This window comes from Penicillium daleae, assembly GCF_028827525.1.
Source record: "Penicillium daleae strain IBT 16125 chromosome Unknown utg000001l_segment0_segment0, whole genome shotgun sequence".
Lineage (NCBI taxonomy): Eukaryota > Fungi > Ascomycota > Eurotiomycetes > Eurotiales > Aspergillaceae > Penicillium > Penicillium daleae.
In genome coordinates, this window is record NW_026623149.1 from 897,706 (window position 1) to 920,966 (window position 23,261).

Below are 23,261 nucleotides of genomic sequence, written 5' to 3' on the forward strand. Positions count from 1 at the left end.
TGTTTTTGTTTATGTATGTATATGGTAAACAGCGATTTACATCAAGTGTCAATACTGTGCATGTGCTTCGCCGTTGTGTGTTACCTCCACGGCCCGATCTATGTAATGGGTAAGAAAGTTAATCTAGTTATTCCCCAACTCGTGCGCGACTTAGCTTTGTGAGTTGACTGGATCTCTGATTTTAAGGGGAATTAGTAGATAGAGTATCTCTCACCATGTTTGTTCGTATTTAAGTAGAGGTTAGTGACTAACCAAGGAAATAACATGAGAATCACAGCAATATTATATTGGTATCGAGTCATTAAGTATCCAAATCCATGATAAAATATTAATTATTCAGCGAGTAATTCAAATCAGAAATCAGAAATCCCCGATAGACAGATAGGACAAAAACCAAGACAGATACAAGTCATGATAATTAGATATTGACTACTGCAGATAAAATTCATTGTGCAACATGCCAAACAAGCTTTCCATGGGGTATTAAGGGGAGGAGAATTCCTAACATTGAGATAGCGGTGGACAAAAGTAATAGTGAGAATAAAGAAATATAAGAGAAATTCACCACTTTGCTTATATCGATAAAAGATACATGGAGTCCAACAGATGGACGGAGGTACAGAACAGGTAGAAGGGAGCAAGGTGAACCATCCCCCAAGAAATAATCCGCGACATACATGCTATGAAGAATAAAAGGCAGGTCGAAAGAAGGCAAGATTGGAAAGACATAAGGTGAGGTAAAGCCGGGGATAGCAAAAGGCCAAAAGCAAAGACTCCAAAAGACAAAAATGGTAATGGGTCACAAAGCCAAGGAGCAAGAAGTGGAAGTAGATGGAAAGCCAAAAAATAGGGGAAAAGGCAAGTATAAAATCCGCAATCAAAAATAAAACCGCAATACATCCAGATTAAGGTTCATGCCCAGAACGAGATAGCAAGGCCACAGCCTGTAGGGAACTCGCATTCGTAGTGTGCACGGGGACCTGCCTTAAGGCTTGCTGATCCGGGTTCCCCGTGACGGTTCAACAGGGGAATTAGACTGCTAATTCCGCGGTGTAATCGGCAGTACCATTCCCCTAGTAGGGTTGAGATGGTGAGCAAGTGAACTCAACAGGGATGGTGTTGGATATGGATACACCCATCCCAAGTGCTGTTCCCTGACTCGCAAAATCAAGTCCAAAAGAAGAAGAAAGAAAAAAAGAATTCAGTACACGTAAACATAACCTCCAGAAATTCAAATGGAAATCAACAGTGGCCAATCAATAACCACCTTGACTCCCCAACGTCGAAACAGGCGCCCGATGCACCCCCTCCACAACAGGCCGATACTCCGGCAAGTCACCATGAAGCACCCCAAATGAGAACGCCGGATTAGGAGTATGCGCATGCCGAACAGGAGCATACTCCAGTCCACCATTCATCAACGTACTCGTACCTGTTGTGCGACCATCGCTAGCACGCTTGCTCTTCTCACTGCTGGCGTAGTTGTAGATGTCCGGCGTGCAGTCGGTCGTTAGATGGACGAGGCGTTGGCCTGCGGTGGTTCGGTTGTGGCCGTAGATGCCGCGACTTAGAGAGCAGTCTGTAGATGAGGAAATGGGAACTTGGGTTGTGGGTGTGTTTGATGGGACGGTTGGGCGTGAGTCTGGGGTGTTGTCCAGTTGTTCGACGGTGTAGGATGTGCTAGCCGCTGTTGTGGGGGGTGCTGTTGTTGCGGAGAGGGTTGAGGAGATGATCTCTTCGGTTGTGATGGGCATTGGGAGACCTGAAAAGATGAGGTCTGGGTTTGTGGTGGTTGTTGGGCATCTTGTTGTTGGTGGAGGGCTGTTGCTGAAAAGGATGGTGTGGGCTGGGCTGCGAACATCTTGAAGTGAGCCACGGCGTGGGCTCCAAAAGGCTGGTCTAGCTTCAGTTGGAAGGGATAGACTGGATTCTGGTTCTGCGTGTGGAAAGACAAGTCCTGCTAATGTACCGGGGAGCTGTTGGCTGCGGCAGGTTGGTGTTGGAAGTGTTCGATCCGGGCCAGGGAGATCAGCGGATGAGATACTCGCCATGGCCACGGTTGTCGACTGTTGGCCTTCAGTAGATGAGAGACCTTGGCTTGGAAGCATGTAGGTGAAAGGAGACTGGGCAACAGAGCCGTTCGTCTGGGGATCAGGGTAGATTCCTCCGTTGCTTGGTCTGCTCACGCCTAGCACAGAGTCCCAGATCTTCGGGCTCCACGGAGACCCTCCATAGTCAAAGAGAGTTCCGGCTGGAGCATTGGGGTGCATGTATGCTGGTGACTGGCTGTAACCTGCGGACTGGCCGTCCTCGTATGGCATAGACTCTACGGCTACCGAGCGCTCGGGAAAAACTGACCCATCGGTAGTGCCAATGTCATAGTCTGATGCTCGTTGGAAAGCAGACATGCGAGCCGGAGGAGAGCCCATAGAGAGTAGGGTTGGTTTCCCCGCCGTGGTGGTTGTATACATGCCCAGTCGGGGAGAGGACATGACTGACGCTCCTGGATTAGGATATGGCCAGCCGTTGGCCTTGGGGGTTAGCTTCAAGGAGTTGACCTAGTCATAGACATGTCAGCATGGAATTCCTATATTTAAGGAAATTCGCTTCTTGTCATGGATGACATGACTTACTCGCAAGAACTGGCAGTCTGTGTTGCCAGCACTCCGGCAATTTGAACAGCCTTGGCCATCGCCATAGTCTCCACTGCATTTGATCTTTCGTCGTCGACATCGGCCACACTGTTATTGAGTTAGACTGAAGAGTTCGATTTGAAAGATAATCAAAGATTAAAAGCCTCTTACCGCCACTGGCACTCGGCGACGCTGGGGATTCCGCAACTTGCTATCGATCTCCCCAGGTTCATGCTGATTCAAGCTCCGTATCGAGCGGGACATAGAGAGCGAGCTATCATGCCGGGACTGCTCAAAAGCAGGAGTCTTGTCTGTATAATACGAGTCCATTCCTGAAAACAGTCAGTTATCGGACAGATAGACAGACACCAGACGGTAAGGTTGTCTCAGAATTGCTGGCTACTTACTGCTCGTCCTATAGAAAGTCCGAACCCAGAACCAGCCAGAGCTAGCACACTGCAATAAAACCAGTATAAATTAACCCAACAGTGACCACCTTCAGTTTCTAGATGTGCATGAGCATGTCTGATGGGAAAGGGAGGAGCTTAAGAGAGAAGAAGAAGTTGAAGAGGTCAAAGAGAAAGCGTTCTTTGAGGGTGATTGCGGAGAGTAGGGCTCTTTTCTGTTCTATTATTCTGGGTTGGATTTTTTTTTCGTTTCCTCTATCAACTACCAGTTTACTATGTTATGGAGCATTAACGATCTTCTGAGGGCCCCTGGTTCAGTAGGGATTTGTTTTCTTTTTTGCTTTCGATTTCCGGTATAACTTCTTCAATGCTGTTGCCTTTCTTGGTGTAGCTTATTATTTCTATTATTTTACTGACTATGATAGTCTATGAGGTTAGATCCTATGGGTGTGCAAGACTATGAAGGAGGGGGGCTAGAGCCCCCCGTACACCGTTAAAAAGACGCCAGAAGTACTGACTGGGGTTTCCGTGAATAGCGTCTCGTTGGAGACCACCGTTTAGATTCTCTTTTTCTTTTTCTTCTTCTTTTTCTTTTTCTTTGAATCTCGTTTATTTGTTTTTTGGCTTCTTTGCACTTGTTGTGCTGGTTGCACCCAGGTGAGATATGCACTCATCCGTAATGTATCCAAGATTCTTTCCCCAGTCTGTCTACTTGGAGAGGCGTGCAAGGCAAGACTTGCCCGGCGTTTTAGTATAGGAGACGAGGTTTCACAAAGTAACGTCACACGAGACATGACCTGATAGCCATGATCAGAACAAGTCCAGCCAAGGAGGTAAGAGCCTGCTGCCCGTATAGCCAATCATGAGGGAGCGGTTGTCTCTCTCCCTTTGGGCGACTGTCTGATTGTGTCTTGGTATAGTCTGAGTCTGAGTCTTGGGCTTGAGTGTGGATATTTTCATAACCGAAGGCACGAGTGACATGCCGAAAATACTCACCACCTTCATTCCCTCATAGAGCGGACTGTCCCATCTTCCCAAATACAAAGGAGAACTGCTTCAGGACGTTTGCAGAAAAACATTCCTTGTGTCGATCCGGAAATGCTTCGGGATCGCTTCCGCTGCAGCGATCGAGATGAAGATCCCCTAGGAGGGTGGATTGTTTGCTCTCCTTCAATCAGTCTGGTCCAGACGCTGATTGGTGTGGATGCTGCATCCATTTGGATCTGGGAGGCGCCATGTTCAAATGCACCAAACAGGGCGTTAAACAGTCTGAACTCGGCCCGAGACGTTGTGGGCGAACCTTCTAGTGGAAGGTAAAGAAGGTGGTAGAAGGCCTAGGTTTCCACCATCAGGGGCCAAAAAAAAAAAATAGCGTTTGCCCATCAAACAGCGTAAGATTGCGATATCGTGCCTGACGCCTTCCGAGATTTGGCTTTCTTAATTAGTAAAAAATTTCCCTGTCTAAGACCTGATTTATTGGTACTGCAAGTGTCTCAACGTGTACCAAGAGCGAAAAAGGAAAAATGAGCGATCTTTTGACACCTGTCACTTGCGATCGTCCCGGCGCAAGTAAGAGCACCCTTCAGGTGGGCTTCGCAGGCCACGCAAAGGGCGGTCTAGAAAAAAGCTGACCAGACCTGCGCCCTACAGGGAATCTACTAAAGTTGCGTGCTGATTCTGATCGCCGACATGGATTAGTGGATCTGTTCGTTTGGGCTCCAGTGTTTAGCGCGTCCGCCTGCCCCGCAGCTCGATAGAATGGGCAACCCAGAAAAAAAGGAATGATGGCGAACCATCAATTGAGATTCTCTGGAAGCCAGTGGTTGCCAGGTGGACCTGGAGCTTGCTGGCGGTGGAGGCTTCAAATGAATGAGATTTCATCATGTCTGGATCTAAAAAGGGAAGATCGGGGAAGGACTTGCGTTGATGATGCATGAAGTTCCGGGATACTACTGACAAGCTTCCTTGCAACAGACTGTAGCTGGTACTTTTGCCCCGGATTGACGTGCCAAGAACTAATGTAAGAACAAATGTTGTTAGATGTCCCGCCCAATTGAATTTTTGGGTCAGTCACCTTGGATGAGGTGGGTGGTGTCTCGATCGTATTCGGCAATGTTGTGATCATCGCATCGATCTTGCGTACATGAGTCCTCCCAGACAACATGTGGTGTGGGAAGACATGGGACTAAGCCCTGTGTATCTGAGATGGTCTCAAATACACGAGACCTATAGGAAGGAGGAGGAGGAGCCGATTAGGAAGGACCTTCTCAGAGGCTAAGATCCTCCTTCCACGCAGCCTCAAGGGTCGTACAATGCACGACATGGGTGGGGGGGGGGAGCAGAAGTGTGTCTTGACATGAGTCAGGAGAGTTCCAGGATCCAGACTTCAAATCAGACTCCAAGTCAACTGACTTACATCTAAACGCGCCAGGAACGCTCATTGGGATTGAGACCGGCCCTTCATTTTGCGCTACAAAGGGGAGCCATTGCTGCTGTGTTCATGATCTCGCCCCTGTTGCCCCGGGGTCTCTGGCTAGCCAGGGCAACCTGGGAAGATAAGAATTAAACTCACTCAACAGCGAATTCTTCATGATTCATATGTCGGTCGGCTTCTGCCTTCATTTTCCAAGCTCAACAGACAACTGTCACGATGCTTTCCGCTGGATGCTGCTGCAGGAGCCCGCCCGTTTTCCCCCCACCGTTTTCTCGCTGCCGTGGAACAGGTCACCAGAAGGCAAAAGTTGTAGACTGAAGGTCATTGCGAGGGAGGAAAACCCGTTGTCCTGTGTACACGGCCGAGGATGGAGACATGGTGTCATCCTGACTCAATTCTGGGGAAGATAGTGGCTGTAAGTGGACGAGGGCAGAGGGATATGAATCACCCCCCAGCTTTGCCCCAGGTTGACCCCAGCCCTCATCAGCAAGCCCGGGGTGGTTCATGCCTTCGTGCCTAATTCTGTCTTCATTTTCCTCTCCACCTCGATGTCGACTTCTTCTGCGCTTTCGGTCAGGACCAGTGGCTGCATCAAGCGCCATTCACCGACGCCCGGTCAAGAATACCGAGAGGGGAGAACCTGAGAACCTGCACCAAATAGGGGACTACTCAAGCCTCCTCCTTGATAAGGTGCATCGCATTCTCTGCCAGTTGACCACTGGCCTAGTGCCCCCAGTGGCGTACATATCCAACGGGGACCCTCGGAAGGATATGCCGCTCGATTGATAAGAAGCGTCGTACAGGCACCGGGTCGATCATCCGCGCCAGCGCTGGTTGATCGAAAACTCTCCCAGCGGTTGCTGTACAACCAGACCGCAGAGTGATCTGCGTGAAGAAAAAAGAAACTCAATAACGAGAGAAAAAAATAGAACGAAGTGTAAGGAATTACAAAAAGAAAGAGAGAGAAAAGCAAGTCAAGGTAAAGAGCCCAGAGGAAGCTCAGCAGCTGCACGAGGCTCAGTTCCTCGGACAAGCGGGCGGTGATTGGCCCAAGCTCCGTCGATCCTCCGACCTCGACTTTTGTCTTTTGTCCAAAGCAGCTTCTGCACAAAACAGCCACTTGCTGACCAGAGACGCGCCCGCAAATCTCCATGAGCGCGCTACTTGAAACCTCTCTGGGCGACATCGTGATCGACCTGCTGGTCGACGAGTCGCCCAAAGCCTGTGAAAAGTAAGCGCCCTTCCCATGTCCTCCTCCTCCACCCTCCACCCTCCTCCACCTGCCCTCCCAATGCCGCATCGTGCTGAACCCACCCAACTAAGCTCTTCCCTGTCTCCCCTCATAGCTTCCTGAAGCTGTGCAAAATCAAGTACTACAATTTCGCGCCCGTGCACAGTGTCCAGAAGGACTTCAGCTTCCAAACTGGCGACCCGCTAGGCCCCGACGCGCCCGGTAGCGATGGCGGATCCTCGATCTGGGGGTCCTCGGTGGCCCCGCGAAGCGCACCTTTCCGATCGATCTACCGCCCAAAATGAAGCATATCGAACGGGGGACGGTCAGCATGGCTACGGTGCCGGCACCCAATGATCCAGACCAGCGGGTGGCCGGCAGTCAGTTTCTGATCACACTCGGCGAGAATTTGGATTATCTGGATGGCAAGGCGGCTATCTTTGGCAAGGTGGTCGAGGGCTTTGACGTTCTGGAGAAGATCAACGAGTCGTTTATTGATGATCGTGGCCGGCCGTTGAAGGATATTCGTATCCGCCATACCGTCGTTCTAGATGATCCATTTGATGATCCAGCTGGGCTGGTCGAGCCGCCGGAAAGTCCTGTACCGACGAAAGCGCAATTAGCTACCGTGCGGATTGCCGACGACGAGGATCTAGACGAGGAAATGGATGAGGCTGCCATGGAGAAGCTGCGTCGCGAGCGCGAAGCGCGTGCCCAGGCGCTGACGTTGGAGATGGTAGGCGATCTGCCTTTTGCCGATGTCAAGCCCCCCGAGAATGTGCTTTTCGTCTGCAAGTTGAATCCAGTCACACAAGGTCGGTTTGCCTCAATGGCTGTGTCTCGTCCCGATAGTAGCTAATCACAACTGAAAACAGATGAGGATCTTCAGTTGATCTTCAGTCGCTTTGGAACAATCCTGTCTTGCGAGGTGATTCGAGACAAGCGCACGGGCGACAGCCTGCAGTATGCGTTTATCGAGTTCGAACATCAAAAGGACTGTGAACAGGCCTACTTTAAGATGCAGGGCGTGCTGATTGACGACCATCGCATCCACGTTGATTTCTCGCAGAGTGTACGTGCTACCCCGCTAGAGCTAGCTCTCTCTCCCCTTACTGTGTATCTACATCAGCATCTGCCATCGCAGCTGTCTACCCCAACCATCTACTAACACGGGATCTAGGTCTCAAAACTATCCGACACCTGGCGCAATGCAACAGTCACCAAGCGCCAACAGCGCGGCGGTTTTGGCGGTGTTGCAGATCTCGAACAGAAGCGACAATACCGAGTGTCTGATGATTCTCATGCAAAGGACGGGGACAAGGCGTACAATATGGTGTTTGATCGTTCACGCAAAGATCGGCCATCGGCGCCAGCTACATCTGGCCCTCGTCGCGAGGGCCCGTCCGATCGCAGCCCTCGGCGAGATTCATATCGTGATCGGCGTAGCAGTCGCAGTCCTCGAGGCCGAGACTCACATCACGAGCGTCACCGCCGGCGAGAATCCAGCAGGAGTCCTGGACGTTGGGACTCTGACCGGCGAGATCGAGATCGTGGGGATCAAGGGCGCTATCGGGATGACCGTGGGGATCGGGACCGGGATCGGGATCGAGGCCGTCGAGATGATCGGTATGAGCGACGACGATGAGGGGGGAATATGTGTTAATATCGACAACATCAAAGCATATGTATCCAAATATTCAAAACATCTTGTGTATAACAGATTGACCGAAGATTGTGTTTAATATTGTTTCACTCCCCTGGATTGCCACTCAACTCTTGGGATCTCCAGTGGCGGGGCACACCGCGCATTCGGCGACGTCGACTGGTCAGGTCTCAGTCTCCGGTAACTGGCTCCATAACCTGGCAATAATAAGAATAGTTGGCACCATTATTTTCTTATTTTTAGGTGGATTCATGGGCGTGTTTGTTCCGAATTAATTGTCTAGCTTTTGCGCTAAAAATAATCCGACTGTACTTGGTAGTTTACTTGTTGGCTGATGCTAGCGCATTCCACGGCGTAGTTACGGTGTGTAAAATCACCCGAAAGCTTCAGCTTCATCCCGCGCTTTTCATTTATTTACTTTTCTTTTCTCTCCCTCCCTTTCTTCCTCCTCCTCCTCCTCCTCCCATCTCCGCCCTCCTCATCCAATCTCTCTAATTACTTTCCATCTCCCATATTTCCTTCTTTCTCGATCTACGTCTACACATCTCACAATGGCTGCGATCAAGGAAACCGTCTCCAACCTCATCAGCAAGATTGCCGGCTCGGCCGAGGAAGCTCCCCGCGAGCCCTCCGCCGAGGAATTCAAGGCCCTGCAGAAGAAGTACATCGATGCCGGACAAGGACAAGTCTTCGCCTTCATCGACGAACTCCAGACCGCCGACAAGTCCCGCCTATTCCACCAGCTGTCCACCTTCGACGTGACCCGCATCAACGAGCTCGCCGACAAGGCCCTCAACCCGCCCAAGACCGACGAAGCCCCCACCACCGTCGAGCCCCTGCCATCCTCGGCGACCGCCTCCATCATCGACTCCGACCCCGCAGACCTCAAGTCCTGGTACGACGCCGGCTTGAAGCAGGTTGCCGAGAACAATGTGGCGGTGTTGCTGATGGCCGGTGGCCAGGGTACTCGTCTCGGCAGCTCTGCCCCCAAGGGTTGCTTTGATATCGGTCTGCTCAGCCAAAAGTCCCTCTTCCAGCTGCAGGCGGAGCGCATTGCCAAGCTGCAAGAACTGGCTATCAAGGCTTACGGTGTTCAGTCTGCTACCATCCCTTGGTATGTGATGACTAGCGGGCCGACGCGTAAGCCTACCGAGGTGTTCTTTGCGGAGCACAAGTACTTTGGTCTGAACAAGGAGAATATCTTCATCTTTGAGCAGGGTGTGCTGCCTTGTATCTCGAATGATGGCAAGATTATTATGGAGAGCAAGAGCAAGGTAAGATCCGCGCTTGTGGTTTCATCCCGGCTATTTTTGAATGTGAGCATCTTACTGACAGTCATTTTCTTTTTTCGCATCATCTAGGTCGCCGTGGCTCCCGATGGCAACGGTGGTATCTACCAAGCCATCGTCACCTCGGGCGTGCGCGAGGACATGCGCAAGCGCGGCATCAGGCACATTCACGCCTACTGCGTGGACAACTGTCTCGTCAAGGTCGCCGACCCCGTCTTCATCGGTTTCTCCGCCTCCAAGAACGTCGACGTCGCGACCAAGGTGGTGCGCAAGCGCGACGCCGCAGAGTCCGTTGGTCTGATCGTGCAGAAGAACGGCAAGCCCGATGTCGTCGAGTACTCGGAGATTGATAAAGCGACCGCCGAAGCCCTGGACCCCCAGGATCCCAAGCTGCTCAAGTTCCGCGCGGCCAACATTGTCAACCACTACTATTCGTTCAACTTCTTCGAGTCGATCGAGAACTGGATGCACAAGTTGCCCCACCACGTTGCCCGCAAGAAGATCCCCTACGTCGACCCCGAGAACGGCGAGGCTGTTAAGCCCACCAGCCCCAACGGCGTCAAGCTGGAGCAGTTTGTCTTCGATGTCTTCCCCTTGACGCCGCTGGAGAAGTTTGCCTCCATCGAGGTGCGCCGTGAAGACGAGTTCTCGCCGCTGAAGAATGCCGCCGGCACTGGCCAGGATGATCCCGACACCAGCCGTGCCGATATCATGAAGCAGGGCCAGCGGTGGATCGAGGCCGCGGGCGGCATTGTGGTCACCGAGGAGGACAAGTTTGGCGTTGAGGTTTCTCCTCTGATCAGCTACGTATGTGACGTGACCTCTCTCTCTCTCTCTCTAAACTATCCCCATCTGACTGGACTTGATACTAACCTGCTGTGCTTTGCTTGTAGGGCGGCGAGAACCTGGAGTTCCTCAAGGGCCAGGAAATCAAGGCCCCCGCGATCCTGGAGAAGGAGGAGTAAAGTATTTCCAAGAACTCACCATAATTTAGAGTAAAAAATTGTTTGTTGGTGACACGCTCGACGCTCGAGGCTCGGGCTTGCAGCATGGGTAATTGGGTATATCTGTCCTGGATCTTGGCACGAAGAAATGAATTGCATGATCGATTTCTCTGGACAAGTCTCCCGAATCTAGTAAACACTAAACCACTGTAGTTCGTAGTGCGTTCATTATTCTTTCCTGTCAGCTTTATCTCATACAAGCGTCTGCATTATCTCGATTTGATTTTGATCGACGGGGAATGAGGTGCGGGTTTTGCATTGGCCCTTACTGGGCAGGAATGTAGGGGCTGCAGCAAAACTCGAACAAGAAGACCTGACAAGTATAATGCATACGTTATTTACTGAGTATAGCATGGTCGTTACAGTATTTATTGAAATTTGACGTTGAACTACTGCAAGTATGTTGAATACTCGAGATCCATCTCGTGCACATACTTTGTTGTCCGCAGTACCAAATCCAATTAGCCAGGCATATGTAGTAGTAATTAATGTACAGTACTGGCACCATCTCCTCGAGATGAGACATATGTACTCCGTATAATCACATTAATTACTATACCCTACTGTACCATCACAAATAATTAAAACTGTTCTCCTATTTTCTATACCTCTACCTCCTCTATTCTAAAATTCTCCAGTCGTTCATAGATCCCAACCCAATGGCAGCTCGATAAAGCCAGCCCGCCTTACGCAATACGGAAAAGCCCGGGAGCTAAACATTTGACGAGTTTGCATCCCACTTTCGCATCTTTCTTTTTGGTGGTCTTTTCCCCTCCATCTTGTTTTTCTCTTTTGTGTCGAGTACGGTGATTAAACGTGTGGGTGAGTATTCGCATCTCTTTCTTGGTTATTTCCCGTGGTTCTTGGTTTCGTGTGGCCAAGCCCTGCGGCTGTTGCCCGCCCTTTTTTTTTTCAACTGGGGGGATTTTTGGGCTGGTGGGTTGTCAAGAACGTGGTACTTTTTTTAACCCACGCCGAGAGCCGTTTTTTGAGCCCTGGGTTGTGGCAAGAGTCGCTTTTTGAGGTTCTCGTGCTGACGTACTCTTGGTTTTGGTTTAGATTCGCTTGATTAGGATTTGAAGTGTCTTTGGAAGGGTGAGTGAGAAAGCCCTTGGTTTCAACGATCGCTACGCTTCGAGGTCCTGCTTGGAATCCTGCGGCCGTTTGGGTGTGTTCACTCCCCCGCGGATCGACGGCCACCCCTCCTCCTCTATCCCGCACCGATGATGCATCACTGGACGTTCCCAACGACAATGATCGGCTGGCATTACTGTCGGATCTGCCTCGAGCTTGATATGCTAGCTACACGATTGATGATTACGTCTCGACACTCGGTTCTGGGGAGATGGAGAGGTGGCACACGACCAATGGCGCGGGGTGTTCGAAGCTTGGGAGTTGGGACTGGTCGACTGACTATGAGCATAGAATATCGAAGATGATGTTGTCTCGTCGTGCGTGCTACAAGTGTGGCAACATTGGCCACTATGCTGGTTAGTTGGGGGAATCTTGCGACTCGTTAGTCGTATCGACGTGCCGAACTGACGGAGCTATCATATAGAGGTCTGCTCTTCCTCGGAGCGTCTCTGCTACAACTGTACGTGGACAACCCACTACTCCCTCTTTCCATCGCATCGCATCTTCTACGAGCTCTGAGGCTAACATTTTATGAACTACAGGCAAGCAGCCTGGTATGTCCCTCGTGTGACCATCCCCCACCAACAGCTCGTCTCATTCATTCGATACAGGCCACGAGTCTAGCGCTTGCCCTCGGCCCCGTACCACCGAGAGTATGGACCCTTTTACCTCCAAGCTATACGTCTGCCGGTGATATTGACTCGCTTCCAGCTAAGCAGTGCTACAACTGCCAGGGCCTCGGTCACGTCCAGGCTGACTGCCCTACCCTTCGCCTGAACGGTGGTGCCAACGGCCGCTGCTACAACTGCAACCAGCCCGGCCACCTTGCCGTAAGACCCTCCAAATACACCAGCTACACGCCAAAAACTCTCCAACTAACCTCCTTGATCAGCGCAACTGCACCAATCCCGCCGCTCCCGGCGCTGGCCGTCCTACTGGCCCCCGTGGTGGTTTCCAGGGTGGTTTCCGCGGTGGCTTCCAGGGCTATCCTCGCGCCGCGACCTGCTACAAGTGCGGTGGCCCCAACCACTTCGCCCGTGACTGCCAGGCTCAGGCCATGAAGTGCTACGCCTGCGGCAAGCTCGGCCATATCTCCCGTGACTGCACTGCCCCCAACGGCGGCCCCCTCAGCTCCGCCGGCAAGGTCTGCTACAAGTGTGCCCAGGCTGGCCACATCTCTCGCGACTGCCCGACTAACGCCGAGGCTGCCTCTGCCCCTGTCTCCGCTGTTGATGCTGCCGTTGCTGCCGCCCCCTCTGCCCCGGCTGCCGCTGTTGCTGCTGAGCCTAGCACCGAGGCTGCTCCCGTTGCGACTGCGGCTCCTACTACCGCCGTCGCATAAGCAGATAACCTTTGCTTTGTGTGTGACCTGACGCGAGATTGATAGTCTTGCGTGTTATTTCTGTTTCTTCCTCAATTTTGTATTACGGTCGTTTTTTATTTTGCCTTTTATACCTTTTCAAGGAGTCTCGGCACCATTTCTTCCTTTGCATATATTGAAACCAACATCCATTGCTCCAATATCCCCCAAACCCAAACCCAAACCTTCCCGTGTGGGTTTCTTGTTTCATCCCAATCGGTGTCGGTTGCCGGCTTTCCTATCCTTTTGCGTTTTGATTTTGATATCATGTATACGACGATCAAACCGGAAAAGCGCTTCCTTTTCCCCCCTTGTCTCTGATCCCGACTAACGAATCCCTTTCCTCCTCCCCCCCCCCCCCCCCAACCCTACTTCCCCCTTCTAGCATGTGTCCACGAACTATCTCACCTTGGGGATTTTGGCTTGACTTGACTTTTGTTGTTGGCCCCATGTTTGGACTGGGGCAAGCTCATGATTGGCGTCTTGTCTATTTGTTTCTCCCACGGATGAATCTTTCTCGATGTGAGTGAATCTTGAACTCTGATTGCGGTTTTCCCTGTTGTGGGCCGAGGAGGTAGAGAGACGAGAGATGCGTAGATGGTGAGGACGATGGATTGGTGTGCTGTGATATGATGTGTAGTTGTGGTTGTGGTTGCTTGTGCGTGTGCTGCAGGGGAGACTAAGAGATGGAGAAAGAGAGATTGGCTTGGATGTGTGTTGGAATGGGGCCTTCCAGAGGGAAGGAGTCCTCGGTGCTGAGACTGTGAAAACGCAATTCTTTCTTCAATATTCTTGATAGTAGGCTATAGAAGGTGTTGTAGATTGTAGACGGAGTGAACTCGAGACTGGAGGTATTGCTTGGTGCTCGTGTCATGTGCTAGACTTGTGACTTTGGATTCCCTTGACCTCGTCTCACCAAATCCTCACCTCGCCCATACCACCCCATCTCAGATCAATCTGCTCATCCGTCAAGATGCCTGCTTTAGACCCTAGCGACGAGTTCAACGATGATGTATGAATCAACCTCCATGATATCCCTTTCTTCGGTAACTGATCCAGTTGTATATGGGTAGGACTTCATCGTGGACATTGACGGCATCCAAGCCCATGGTATCGGTGCAGCTGATATCACCAAACTCAAAGCCAATGGCTTCTACACTGTGGCAGTAAGATTTACACACTCAGCCATTGAAAGTTATAATTGACTTCAGAGCTGACAATATTCCATTCAGTCCGTTCACGGTGCCACCCGCCGGACACTCCTGAAGATCAAGGGCTTCAGCGAGATCAAAGTTGAGAAGATCAAAGAAGCTATACAAAAGTGCCTGGTTCGTTTCCTACCCTTAGCCATCTCAAATAATCCCGTTATAATCATCCTCTATACTCGTCCAGCCCTCTGCCTCCGGCTTCGTAACCGCCATGGAACTCCACCACCAACGCAAAAAAGTCGTCCGCATCTCCACAGGTAGCAAGCAATTCGACTCCATCCTCGGAGGGTAAGTCCAAAACTACATACAACACGCTCATCCACAAATCTCTCTTAACCCCCTACCCCCTCCTCCAACATCCCAACTAAACTCAACTTCCAACCAGCGGCTTCCAAAGCATGAGCATAAGCGAAGTCTTCGGCGAATTCCGCTGCGGCAAAACCCAACTCTCCCACACAATGTCCGTTATCGCGCAACTCCCGCGCTCCCACGGCGGCGCCGACGGCAAAGTCGCCTACATCGACACAGAAGGAACATTCCGGCCCGAACGGATCGCGCAAATCGCCGCGCGCTTCGGGATGGATCCCGACACTGCGCAGGAGAACATTGCGTATGCCCGTGCACTTAATTCGGAGCATCAGCTTGAGTTGCTGAATACGCTTAGTCGGGAGTTTGCGGCGGGGGAGTATCGGTTGCTTGTTATTGATAGTATTATGAATTGTTTTCGGGTGGATTATTGTGGGCGCGGGGAGTTGGCGGAGAGACAGCAGAAGTTGGGCCAGTTTTTGATGAAGTTGGCGCATATGGCGGAAGGTGAGATGTACAGAGCATGTTGCTGTGTTTTATTCGGATTGATTCTGTTCGTTCAAGTTTTGGTTTGTTTTTTCTGTGAGATGGAGCGTGGACTAATCCGTTTCTCGTGGTGTGTACTTTGCAGAGTTCAATGTCTGTGTCTTGATGGTAAGTATACCCTTCGACCCTGGATTGGTTTGGCGTGGCCTTTTACTGATTCCTTGTCCCAGACAAACCAAGTCCAGAGTGACCCTGGCGCAAATGCACTCTTCGCGGGTGCGGATGGCCGCAAGCCGGTTGGTGGACATGTCCTTGCTCATGCGTCAACGACACGAGTGCTTCTACGAAAGGGTCGGGGTGATGAGCGAGTGGCCAAGATTCAGGATTCACCAGGTATGTTTTGCTCGGAGATATGTTATGTGCACGGAGGAATACTGATTTTTATGGTAGATTGTCCTGAGCGTGAGGCGACTTATGTGATCACCAATGGTGGCATCAATGATCCTGATAAGGTGTGAGTGGCTCATCAGAGGAAGATATTGATAAATGTCGAGGTATCTTCGGGAGAACGCGGCCAGCCTGGAAAAAGCATGATCACAACAAGATGTATAATTAGCATATACCTACTATCAGATCCACAGAAATACCAAGTTATTTCATTATCTATAGTCGATACGGCAATGCCTTCCTGACTTAGGGCTAAACTTGTGGGGTCTTCACCGTCTTTTCTACCGCCCAACGTAAAACAGGCAAAATCCCACGCTAAACGTAAAACTTCAAAAAAAGATCCGAACAGAATCCGCAACCCAGCAATCCCAACACGACCCTCAACCATGAAGGCCACCGTCGAAGTGGCGGGTTACACGACCCTTCCACTCCAACTCCCACCAACATCCATATGCCCAACACCAGCAACCCACTACCTCTACATCCGCCCACACGAGCCACGCATCCCAGACCCAGACTCCACCCGCTCCCTCTTCATCGTCAACGCCCCCATCGACACAACAGAAGTCCACCTCCGCCACCTCTTCAGCACCCAACTCTCCGCCGGCCGCGTCGAGCGCGTAACCTTCGAAGACATCCCCGTCAAAAAATCCGGCATCGCATCCGCAACGGAACCAAATCTCTCCCACCGCCCCAACAAAAAGCGCAAGCGCGTCACAGCCGATGACCTCCAAGGAACCCTAGACTCAATCAACCCCCCTCAACCTGGGACCGCGCGCTCCAAAAATCCGGCGCCCACGCCATCATCGTCTTCGCCGACAAACCCAGCATGGAATCCAGCCTCAAAGCTGCCGCCAAAGCCGCCCGGAAGGGCACAACTCTCCTCTGGGGCGAAGGCATCCCCGCAGACCGAGTGCCCGCACTAGGTGTGCAGCGGTACCTCTCGCACGAGCGAAGGCGGTACCCGGAGCGGGGCGCGCTGCTGCGCACGGTGAACGATTTCATGACTGTCTTTGAGCAGGTGTCTGAGGCGCGGAAGAAGGAGGAGGCGAAGAAGGCTGGGGAGCCGGATGAGGATGGCTTCGTTACTGTTACGCATGGGCCGAAGCTGAATTCTGTTGCGCGGGAGGAGGAGATGCGGGAGTTGGTTGAGAGGCGGAAGAAGAAGGAGGAAGGGTTGGAGGACTTTTATCGGTTCCAGAGTCGGGAGAAGAGGAAGGAGAGGCAGCAGATGTTGCTGCGGCGGTTTGATGAGGATAAGCGCAAGTTGCAGGATATTAGGATGCGGAGGGGGAAGATTCGGGTAAGTCTTTCTGGTGGTTTGTATGGATTGTGCCTTTCGTGGTCGTGGATGCTAACTTTTCTTTTTTTTGTTTCTCTTTCAGCCCGAATGAGGAGGTGTATAGCATAAAAGCATGGCGTTTTGGGAGTCTCCCTTGGGCTGGACCGGGGACATTATTCTATTTTGCTAAGTTCCTGGTACAGTGTAAGTCTCTTATAAATCTCGTTCATATTCTCTATCTCCTTCTTATTTCCAATCTTTCATCTTCTGTGATGAGTCCGCTGGGGCCAGTGTAGCAAAACGCGGCTAGTTCGCGGTTTTGCCATGTCATCAAACACCAGCGTTACATATAATCTTCTCACCCTCTGAAATGGAGATTGTCGAGTTTTGTGTATGTATCGGTTTGTTGGTGGGCATTTGCTGATTATTGCCTGAATTTATGCTAGCAGGTATCTTTTTACCTTCTACTGGATATAGCTATGAATCGAGAGGTGCAAAGTATTCAATGTTAAAATTGTCCTCTCCCTAGCTAGAGCAGCATGTATAAACTTCCTAGGTACTCAAAAGTCTAAATGAAGTTGTCTCCGTGGACCGCCTCTAGTCCTTTTACCGGCCGAGACATTGGCAGGATATATTTGTTGAGTGACAGACCAAAATCACGTTACGTGGGCGTTGACTTTCCCTGGTGAAGTCTCTCTCTCAATACCAAAGATCCTATCCCTTGGTCAAAGTCCCAATCTTAAAGCACGTTGGTTTAAAGTTGAAGAAGTAAAAATAAGGATGTACGAACATTGTAGCCGCATCGAGACCTCTCAAATCTGTCGTGAGCTAGACCTCACAGCCATTTTACCAACGAAGTAGGCCGAGGAGGCACCATAATGAACTAAGTCAGGATTTCTGTAATACATGGATATATGGTGAATTATCAAAAACGTCAAGATCGCAATATTTCTTTGATGTCGACTCTAAGTGCTTGACCATCTACAAAGCATCGAACCCCGCACAGACCAAGCAAGGCTTGGCATGACATCGCACGTTCCTAAACCACGTTGGTAGCTCTATCGATTCGTTACACAAGATTTGATTCTTTAAATCGTATAGGGAAACTCGCACAGGGACACTGTTACATTTGTCACAGTATCACTCCTGCCTACCGAGTTGGGTAATCAACGTGGCCGCAACGTAGTCTCAGAACCTTCTACGACGTCTGTTTGTGCACGACGACCCATCAAAGCATGACTACTGTCCTCTAAGACAGCCTTTCCTTTGACTCTTCCAAATACTTCCTTCTTCGACCTTTCTTTGTTTCACTCGTCGTGGTACAAAACCCTCGCATTCCCCCACTTCATCATCCGCACATTCCCGCCCACCATGCCCAACACGCCTCCAAACGAGCACGACTCTGATGAGGACGTCGAGTTCGAGGATGTCCCCCTCCAACCAGCTCCAGCTCAACCTCAACTTCCCTCTACAAATGGCTCAGACCTGCCCTCTGAACATGCCGGCCCCGTATCCACCAACATGCCATGGGTCCCGCCACTCCGCATCCCACAGCAGCGTGGGGCGCCTCTAGCCTCGGGCTCAAATGCAGAGGTACAGCTCCGAGGCCGTTTGAGCACGGCAATCGATCGAATCAACTTCCGCCAAATGAAAGCACAGATGGGTATGGACACGACAAACACTCAGCCCGGTCACAGCCGGTACACCTGCATCCGGCAACTGGCGGATGATATCGAGGGTACGGCTGATATGCTCTGGGAGTCAGCTACTCGTGAGTTCTCCTCTTCCCTTATACAGTCTAACTCATTTACTAACTGTTTACCACACCACAGCCTCAATCCAAGTCGAAGGCCTGATCACTCTAGCCGGCATCTTGGAACGGTCCTTGGGAACTTACCCCTTCGATGCAGAACCAACCCTAACCATCCTCAACAAGCTGGACTACTTCTTCATCACGCTTATGCAGGGCGAGCACTCAGAGTCGCACACACCTCTACCTGGTGTCAACCCGGACCGGCCTTTCGTCACCCAGACGCAAAAGGTGCGCATTCGCAGTATCGCCGAGACTACCCGCAGCAATCTCTTTGCGATGATGCCCATGCCCCAGGATGATGAAGATGGTACTGACCAGGATGATGATTCGGAGGAGCCGGAGATGCCGGAGATGCCGCCGTGGATGATGCAGGCGAGTCGTGTTTATGAGCGTGTGCTGATGCTGCTGGGGGATCAGGGAGATCCGAATGAGGCTGGGGGTTATGAGTTTGAGTAGAATGATGGTGATCTGATCTTTGTGACTTTGTGACTTTGTGGGAGTTGGCGTTGGAACTCGGAGCTAAGAGAGTTGATTTACTTGAAATGATTCTCATTCTTGATTGACTTTGGTTCTGCGGAGATCCTGTGGACGGGATTTATGCGCGAATATCTCATGTGTATCAGCGAGCTCAATCATATGGATCAAGAAACCCCTCTAGAGCAGTGAATGGACATCATATTCTACAAGCATAATCTAATCAACGGCGGATTTAAGAGTTAGATCTAGCTTATCTTCAAATGCGCGAATCTACTTGATACATATTTGTCGCCCAGACACACAGACCAGTTGCACAGTCCCACTCCACAGAGCCTCTTACGCGTCATAAAAAAAATATCAAACAAGACGCGAACCTTCTCGAAAACAACCAACCACCCCACCCACACGCAAAAACCCACCAAGAAAAGAAACGAGTGGAGCTGTGTGCGATTTCCTCAGGTACAGCATACACACAAGTCTGCATATAATTTACGCAATTCGCATCCACCTTTTGACACGCCCCATCGAACCCAGGAAGAATACAATACCTACCCAGTTACCGTAGGTAAGTAATTGTGTCTGTACGTATGTAACATTCAAAACGCCATCCCGTGACCCGTTCCGTTCTGTCACAGCCAGCGACCAGTGTGCGTCTCGTATCGGGAAATACCGCCACCATACGGGTCGTATCAAGAGAAGCGAGCCCCGGGCTTCTCTTTGGATAGAAGAGTCGCAAACTAATGTGGATGCGAGCCCTGAAAGTGGAGCCGCTTGGGTCTTGGGGGCTGCTCAGCCTCGGGTCCTGAGCCACGGCCTGGGCAGTGGGCAGTGGGTAGGCGATTGCTTGCAGATTTCAGGTTCGGAGGATTTTGATGTTTGCACAAATGATAGGGGCTTAGGGATTGATTTTCGGCTACTGTAGAATGGGGGGATTGTACATACATAGTATGGTCTTGCTGTGGTTATGTTCTCGGTAATTGAGCTTTGCCCTAATTTTCATTGCTTGGTCGTTTCTCTTTGGTTCCGATGGTTGGGTGGTTGAAGCTGTGTTCCATGGTTCGCGGGGGGCAATTATTAATATGCCCTTGTTGGGAAGTGCTGGTGCGCGTTTTACGCGAGTCGAGTGTTCTTAACAAAGGAGGCAGTCAAAAAGCAGTTTATAACTTTATACACTAGTTATTCTCAGTAGTAGTCAGTAGTCAGTAGTCAGTAGTCAAATCATATACGGTTTCTAGATCTTATTAGGAGTAGTGCCACGCACGGAGTCCTGTTGATATTGATGCTTATTATAATCATGATTCATGACCTGGGAGCTTATTACCATGATTATTATTACAGTAAATGTCCGTGTGTGCTAGTCCAGCAGCAACCATCACCTTCACCAGCTGGTATTCACCCAGGTAATCCTACAGGGGTCGCTTCCGACAGCTAGCCATAGCACTTAAATTAAGCGTGGTCGCGTAGTCTATCTCAACGATCGAAACACATGCAAGGACTCGGGTTTTTTTTCTCAACGGCCTCCTCGGGCACCAAATCGCTGCCCTACACCCCGGCTACTGTAGTCCTCTAGTGCCACTACCCATCCCTCCCGCGCTCCTAACCGCACTGGTCTCAATGGATCAGCAATCCCTTACTCATACCAGGGAATTGATGGTGTGGTGTTACAGGTAGTTCTAGGACTTTCCATGACTATCTGGTTGGGACAAAAGCACCAAGAGGATCCAGGACCACATTGAACGCGTCGCGTCCCGTGAAAGGTTGGGGAGGAAGAGAATGAGAGCTACATATGTACGGAGTAGTGTATTTGCACGCGCTTGTTGATTGATAGGACTGGATGAAATAAAAACTCTGTCGTTGTTTACTTGACGGAGTGTAACTAGGATATGGTAACCACAAAAAGCCTCCGACATAACACTGCTACAAGCCTACAATAGTAATAGTGATGCTAGGCGATCCAGGCGAGTGTAAGATTGGATAGTGCAAGGAAGATTGATTGCATGAGTGTGTGTATTCAATGTAAAGTAAGAAAGAAAAAGCCAAAGAAACGGGGCCCTTACAGATATTACAACGACCCACCGACAAAACCACCCAATGAGATGGTCGCACAGACTAAGCACTCGACCCGTGGGTTTGGTTCAGCTTCGATGCTGTACGCGAGTGACGTATCGTTGCTGGGATGTCCTTGCTTTTGGTTCTGGACATGGATCTGAGAACCTTGCTTCGAGAAGGCCAGATATGTACTCTTGTGCGATGGAACTGAGTGAGATGATAGGCGAGCGGATATGCCTTCATTTTTGTATACCGGACATAATTTAATTCTTGTCCCATTTGGTACTGGCAGCGCAACAATTCTTCGTAGATATTATGTAGATGGAGCAATCATTGACAATTGACAATCTACAATGGCAAGAAGCAAGAAGCTGGAAACAATGAAACTGACATGAAAAAATGCCCAAAATCTTGCCTAAAATACAAGGAATCAATCATACGGACCACACAGGAAGGCGGTGATGGCGGCAATACAAGTTCCAACAGCCACAGATTAATTACCATACCCGCGATACACACTACTCGTAAGCCATTCCATGTTTCTGTGGCGTCCAGTGGAGCTGGTGCCGTTTGTTCGCGGCAAGTTTGGGGGCTTTTGCTCAGCTCAGATTCTTACCCGAGAGGCCGAGGGAACTGGCAATTTGATAGTTGCTGTATAAACAGCAGCTGAACTGTTCCACAACTCCAGCATAAAATATCTACAGTAGTTGTCGATCGAATTGTATAGCAATTGTATGTACTAGTACTGTATCTTCTATCCGATCTCTTTGTTTATCGGCGAGTTGCCCACGGGCATCAGAGCAGTAGGTTTTTCGTTGGATTTGAATTTGGTTTCGATTTTGAATTGAGGCGTTTTGCGACAAGTCACATTGCAAGGTCGACGACAGCTTGGTCCTTGCAGATTTCATGCATGGATTTGGATTTGGGTTTGTTTTTCTTCCTTCCCTTGCCCTCCTGACTCGGTTCTCCCCGCGTATGCGGAGTACACTTCGGTGTTAATGAATACGATGAAGTCTGCAGTTATTTTTCCACTTGGCCATGGGGTTTAGCTCGGGTCGAGACTTTCGGATGAGAGCGGAAGTGTATCCTCTTATCCGCGGGCGCTGTCAGCTGGAAAGATTAACTAGTCCAATCATAAAACTAAATCTAGTAGCAGGAGTAGTATATGTACAACAACAAACTAGTGGCCACAAACGAGTACACTAAGCTTGTAGCTCAGCGCGACTGTTTAGTATGGAGTGAAACCGAGTTCCAGGACCCTGGAACACAGTAAGACGTTCGCAAGTCCCCCGCATATCTGATATCACCACGCTTTTGACTTTGGGGCAAGGTCCGGGGGCTCGTATAGACGTACAGGAACTGCGCAGGCAATCCAGAGAGTCGGGAATATGTACGGCATACAATAGAGCTATGTATACTCCGTACCCTGTAATTGGCACATCAGAGTAGCCACGCTAGGAGGCAAGCCTAGTGCGCTTTCTGTGTCTCATGAAAGCCATTGTTGATGTATACCTTCAATTATAGCTCTATGCATGCTCTGTAGACACCTCCGGGAGTCATGTTGGACCCGAGGACTCCGAATAGTCGCGGGATGGCAGATTTCCCGTATTTCCCGTATTTCCCGGTACCATACCCGCACCACACCCGCATCCTGCCACTCCCAATACCGATTCATACCAGTACACCGTTTCGTCAGGTATCTGACATTCAGCCTCTCTGGTTGCTCCTTTCCCCTCTCCGGGCCCATTTGCCCAGGTTTTGGTTTTCGTTTTCGCTGGGTTTTCGCCCTTTCCAGGAAAACCCGGGACCTGCTCAATCAAATCTGAGATTTCCATTTCTTCATCGCCTTCTTTTCCCCTCCTCCAACTTTCTTCCCCTCCTCCTCCTCCTCCTCTTTCCTATTGTTTCCATCCCTGCTTCGTTCTGTCTTGCGCGCCGTTTCGGGAGTTGTGCTTTTTCCAGGTCTCTCTCGTCCTTCTCGTCGTTTCGTTTTGAGCTTTCTCGAGGTCTTTCCAATATTCCCCTTTGGTGAGTTCAT

General features: G+C 50.5%; 9 protein-coding genes across 9 annotated transcripts; 7 read left to right on the plus strand and 2 right to left on the minus strand.

The window, feature by feature from the left end:
* Positions 1 to 1,256: 1,256 nt before the first annotated feature.
* Positions 1,257 to 2,963, minus strand: N7458_000288 (uncharacterized protein; the record flags this gene model as incomplete). The annotated part of the gene is made up of 3 exons (XM_056903682.1): positions 1,257 to 2,558; positions 2,634 to 2,741; positions 2,805 to 2,963. The coding sequence occupies 3 exons, from the start codon at positions 2,961 to 2,963 to the stop codon at positions 1,257 to 1,259; spliced, it is 1,569 nt and encodes a 522-aa protein (XP_056771449.1).
* A 3,662-nt stretch (positions 2,964 to 6,625) lies between these two features.
* On the plus strand, positions 6,626 to 7,010 carry N7458_000289 (cyclophilin-like protein; the record flags this gene model as incomplete). The annotated part of the gene is made up of 2 exons (XM_056903683.1): positions 6,626 to 6,705; positions 6,821 to 7,010. The coding sequence occupies 2 exons, from the start codon at positions 6,626 to 6,628 to the stop codon at positions 7,008 to 7,010; spliced, it is 270 nt and encodes an 89-aa protein (XP_056771450.1).
* Positions 7,007 to 8,350, plus strand: N7458_000290 (Peptidyl-prolyl cis-trans isomerase-like 4; the record flags this gene model as incomplete). The annotated part of the gene is made up of 3 exons (XM_056903684.1): positions 7,007 to 7,520; positions 7,581 to 7,777; positions 7,886 to 8,350. The coding sequence occupies 3 exons, from the start codon at positions 7,007 to 7,009 to the stop codon at positions 8,348 to 8,350; spliced, it is 1,176 nt and encodes a 391-aa protein (XP_056771451.1).
* Positions 8,351 to 8,919: 569 nt separating this feature from the next.
* On the plus strand, positions 8,920 to 10,622 carry N7458_000291 (UDP-N-acetylglucosamine diphosphorylase; the record flags this gene model as incomplete). The annotated part of the gene is made up of 3 exons (XM_056903685.1): positions 8,920 to 9,642; positions 9,730 to 10,464; positions 10,551 to 10,622. 3 exons carry the CDS (start codon positions 8,920 to 8,922, stop codon positions 10,620 to 10,622), a joined length of 1,530 nt encoding a protein of 509 aa, XP_056771452.1.
* A 1,474-nt stretch (positions 10,623 to 12,096) lies between these two features.
* On the plus strand, positions 12,097 to 13,137 carry gisB (putative zinc knuckle nucleic acid binding protein; the record flags this gene model as incomplete). Its single annotated transcript, XM_056903686.1, has 6 exons — positions 12,097 to 12,151; positions 12,220 to 12,255; positions 12,338 to 12,349; positions 12,407 to 12,448; positions 12,507 to 12,625; positions 12,688 to 13,137. 6 exons carry the CDS (start codon positions 12,097 to 12,099, stop codon positions 13,135 to 13,137), a joined length of 714 nt encoding a protein of 237 aa, XP_056771453.1.
* A 991-nt stretch (positions 13,138 to 14,128) lies between these two features.
* On the plus strand, positions 14,129 to 15,673 carry N7458_000293 (recombinase DMC1; the record flags this gene model as incomplete). Its single annotated transcript, XM_056903687.1, has 8 exons — positions 14,129 to 14,167; positions 14,229 to 14,321; positions 14,388 to 14,483; positions 14,548 to 14,651; positions 14,749 to 15,176; positions 15,301 to 15,323; positions 15,386 to 15,548; positions 15,606 to 15,673. The coding sequence occupies 8 exons, from the start codon at positions 14,129 to 14,131 to the stop codon at positions 15,671 to 15,673; spliced, it is 1,014 nt and encodes a 337-aa protein (XP_056771454.1).
* A 315-nt stretch (positions 15,674 to 15,988) lies between these two features.
* N7458_000294 (putative ribosomal small subunit assembly protein) lies at positions 15,989 to 16,996 on the plus strand (the record flags this gene model as incomplete). Its single annotated transcript, XM_056903688.1, has 3 exons — positions 15,989 to 16,410; positions 16,431 to 16,905; positions 16,988 to 16,996. 3 exons carry the CDS (start codon positions 15,989 to 15,991, stop codon positions 16,994 to 16,996), a joined length of 906 nt encoding a protein of 301 aa, XP_056771455.1.
* Positions 16,997 to 18,255: 1,259 nt separating this feature from the next.
* N7458_000295 (uncharacterized protein) lies at positions 18,256 to 19,153 on the plus strand (the record flags this gene model as incomplete). Its single annotated transcript, XM_056903689.1, has 2 exons — positions 18,256 to 18,655; positions 18,717 to 19,153. 2 exons carry the CDS (start codon positions 18,256 to 18,258, stop codon positions 19,151 to 19,153), a joined length of 837 nt encoding a protein of 278 aa, XP_056771456.1.
* A 3,886-nt stretch (positions 19,154 to 23,039) lies between these two features.
* Positions 23,040 to 23,261, minus strand: N7458_000296 (uncharacterized protein; the record flags this gene model as incomplete). The annotated part of the gene is made up of 1 exon (XM_056903690.1): positions 23,040 to 23,261. The coding sequence occupies one exon, from the start codon at positions 23,259 to 23,261 to the stop codon at positions 23,040 to 23,042; it is 222 nt and encodes a 73-aa protein (XP_056771457.1).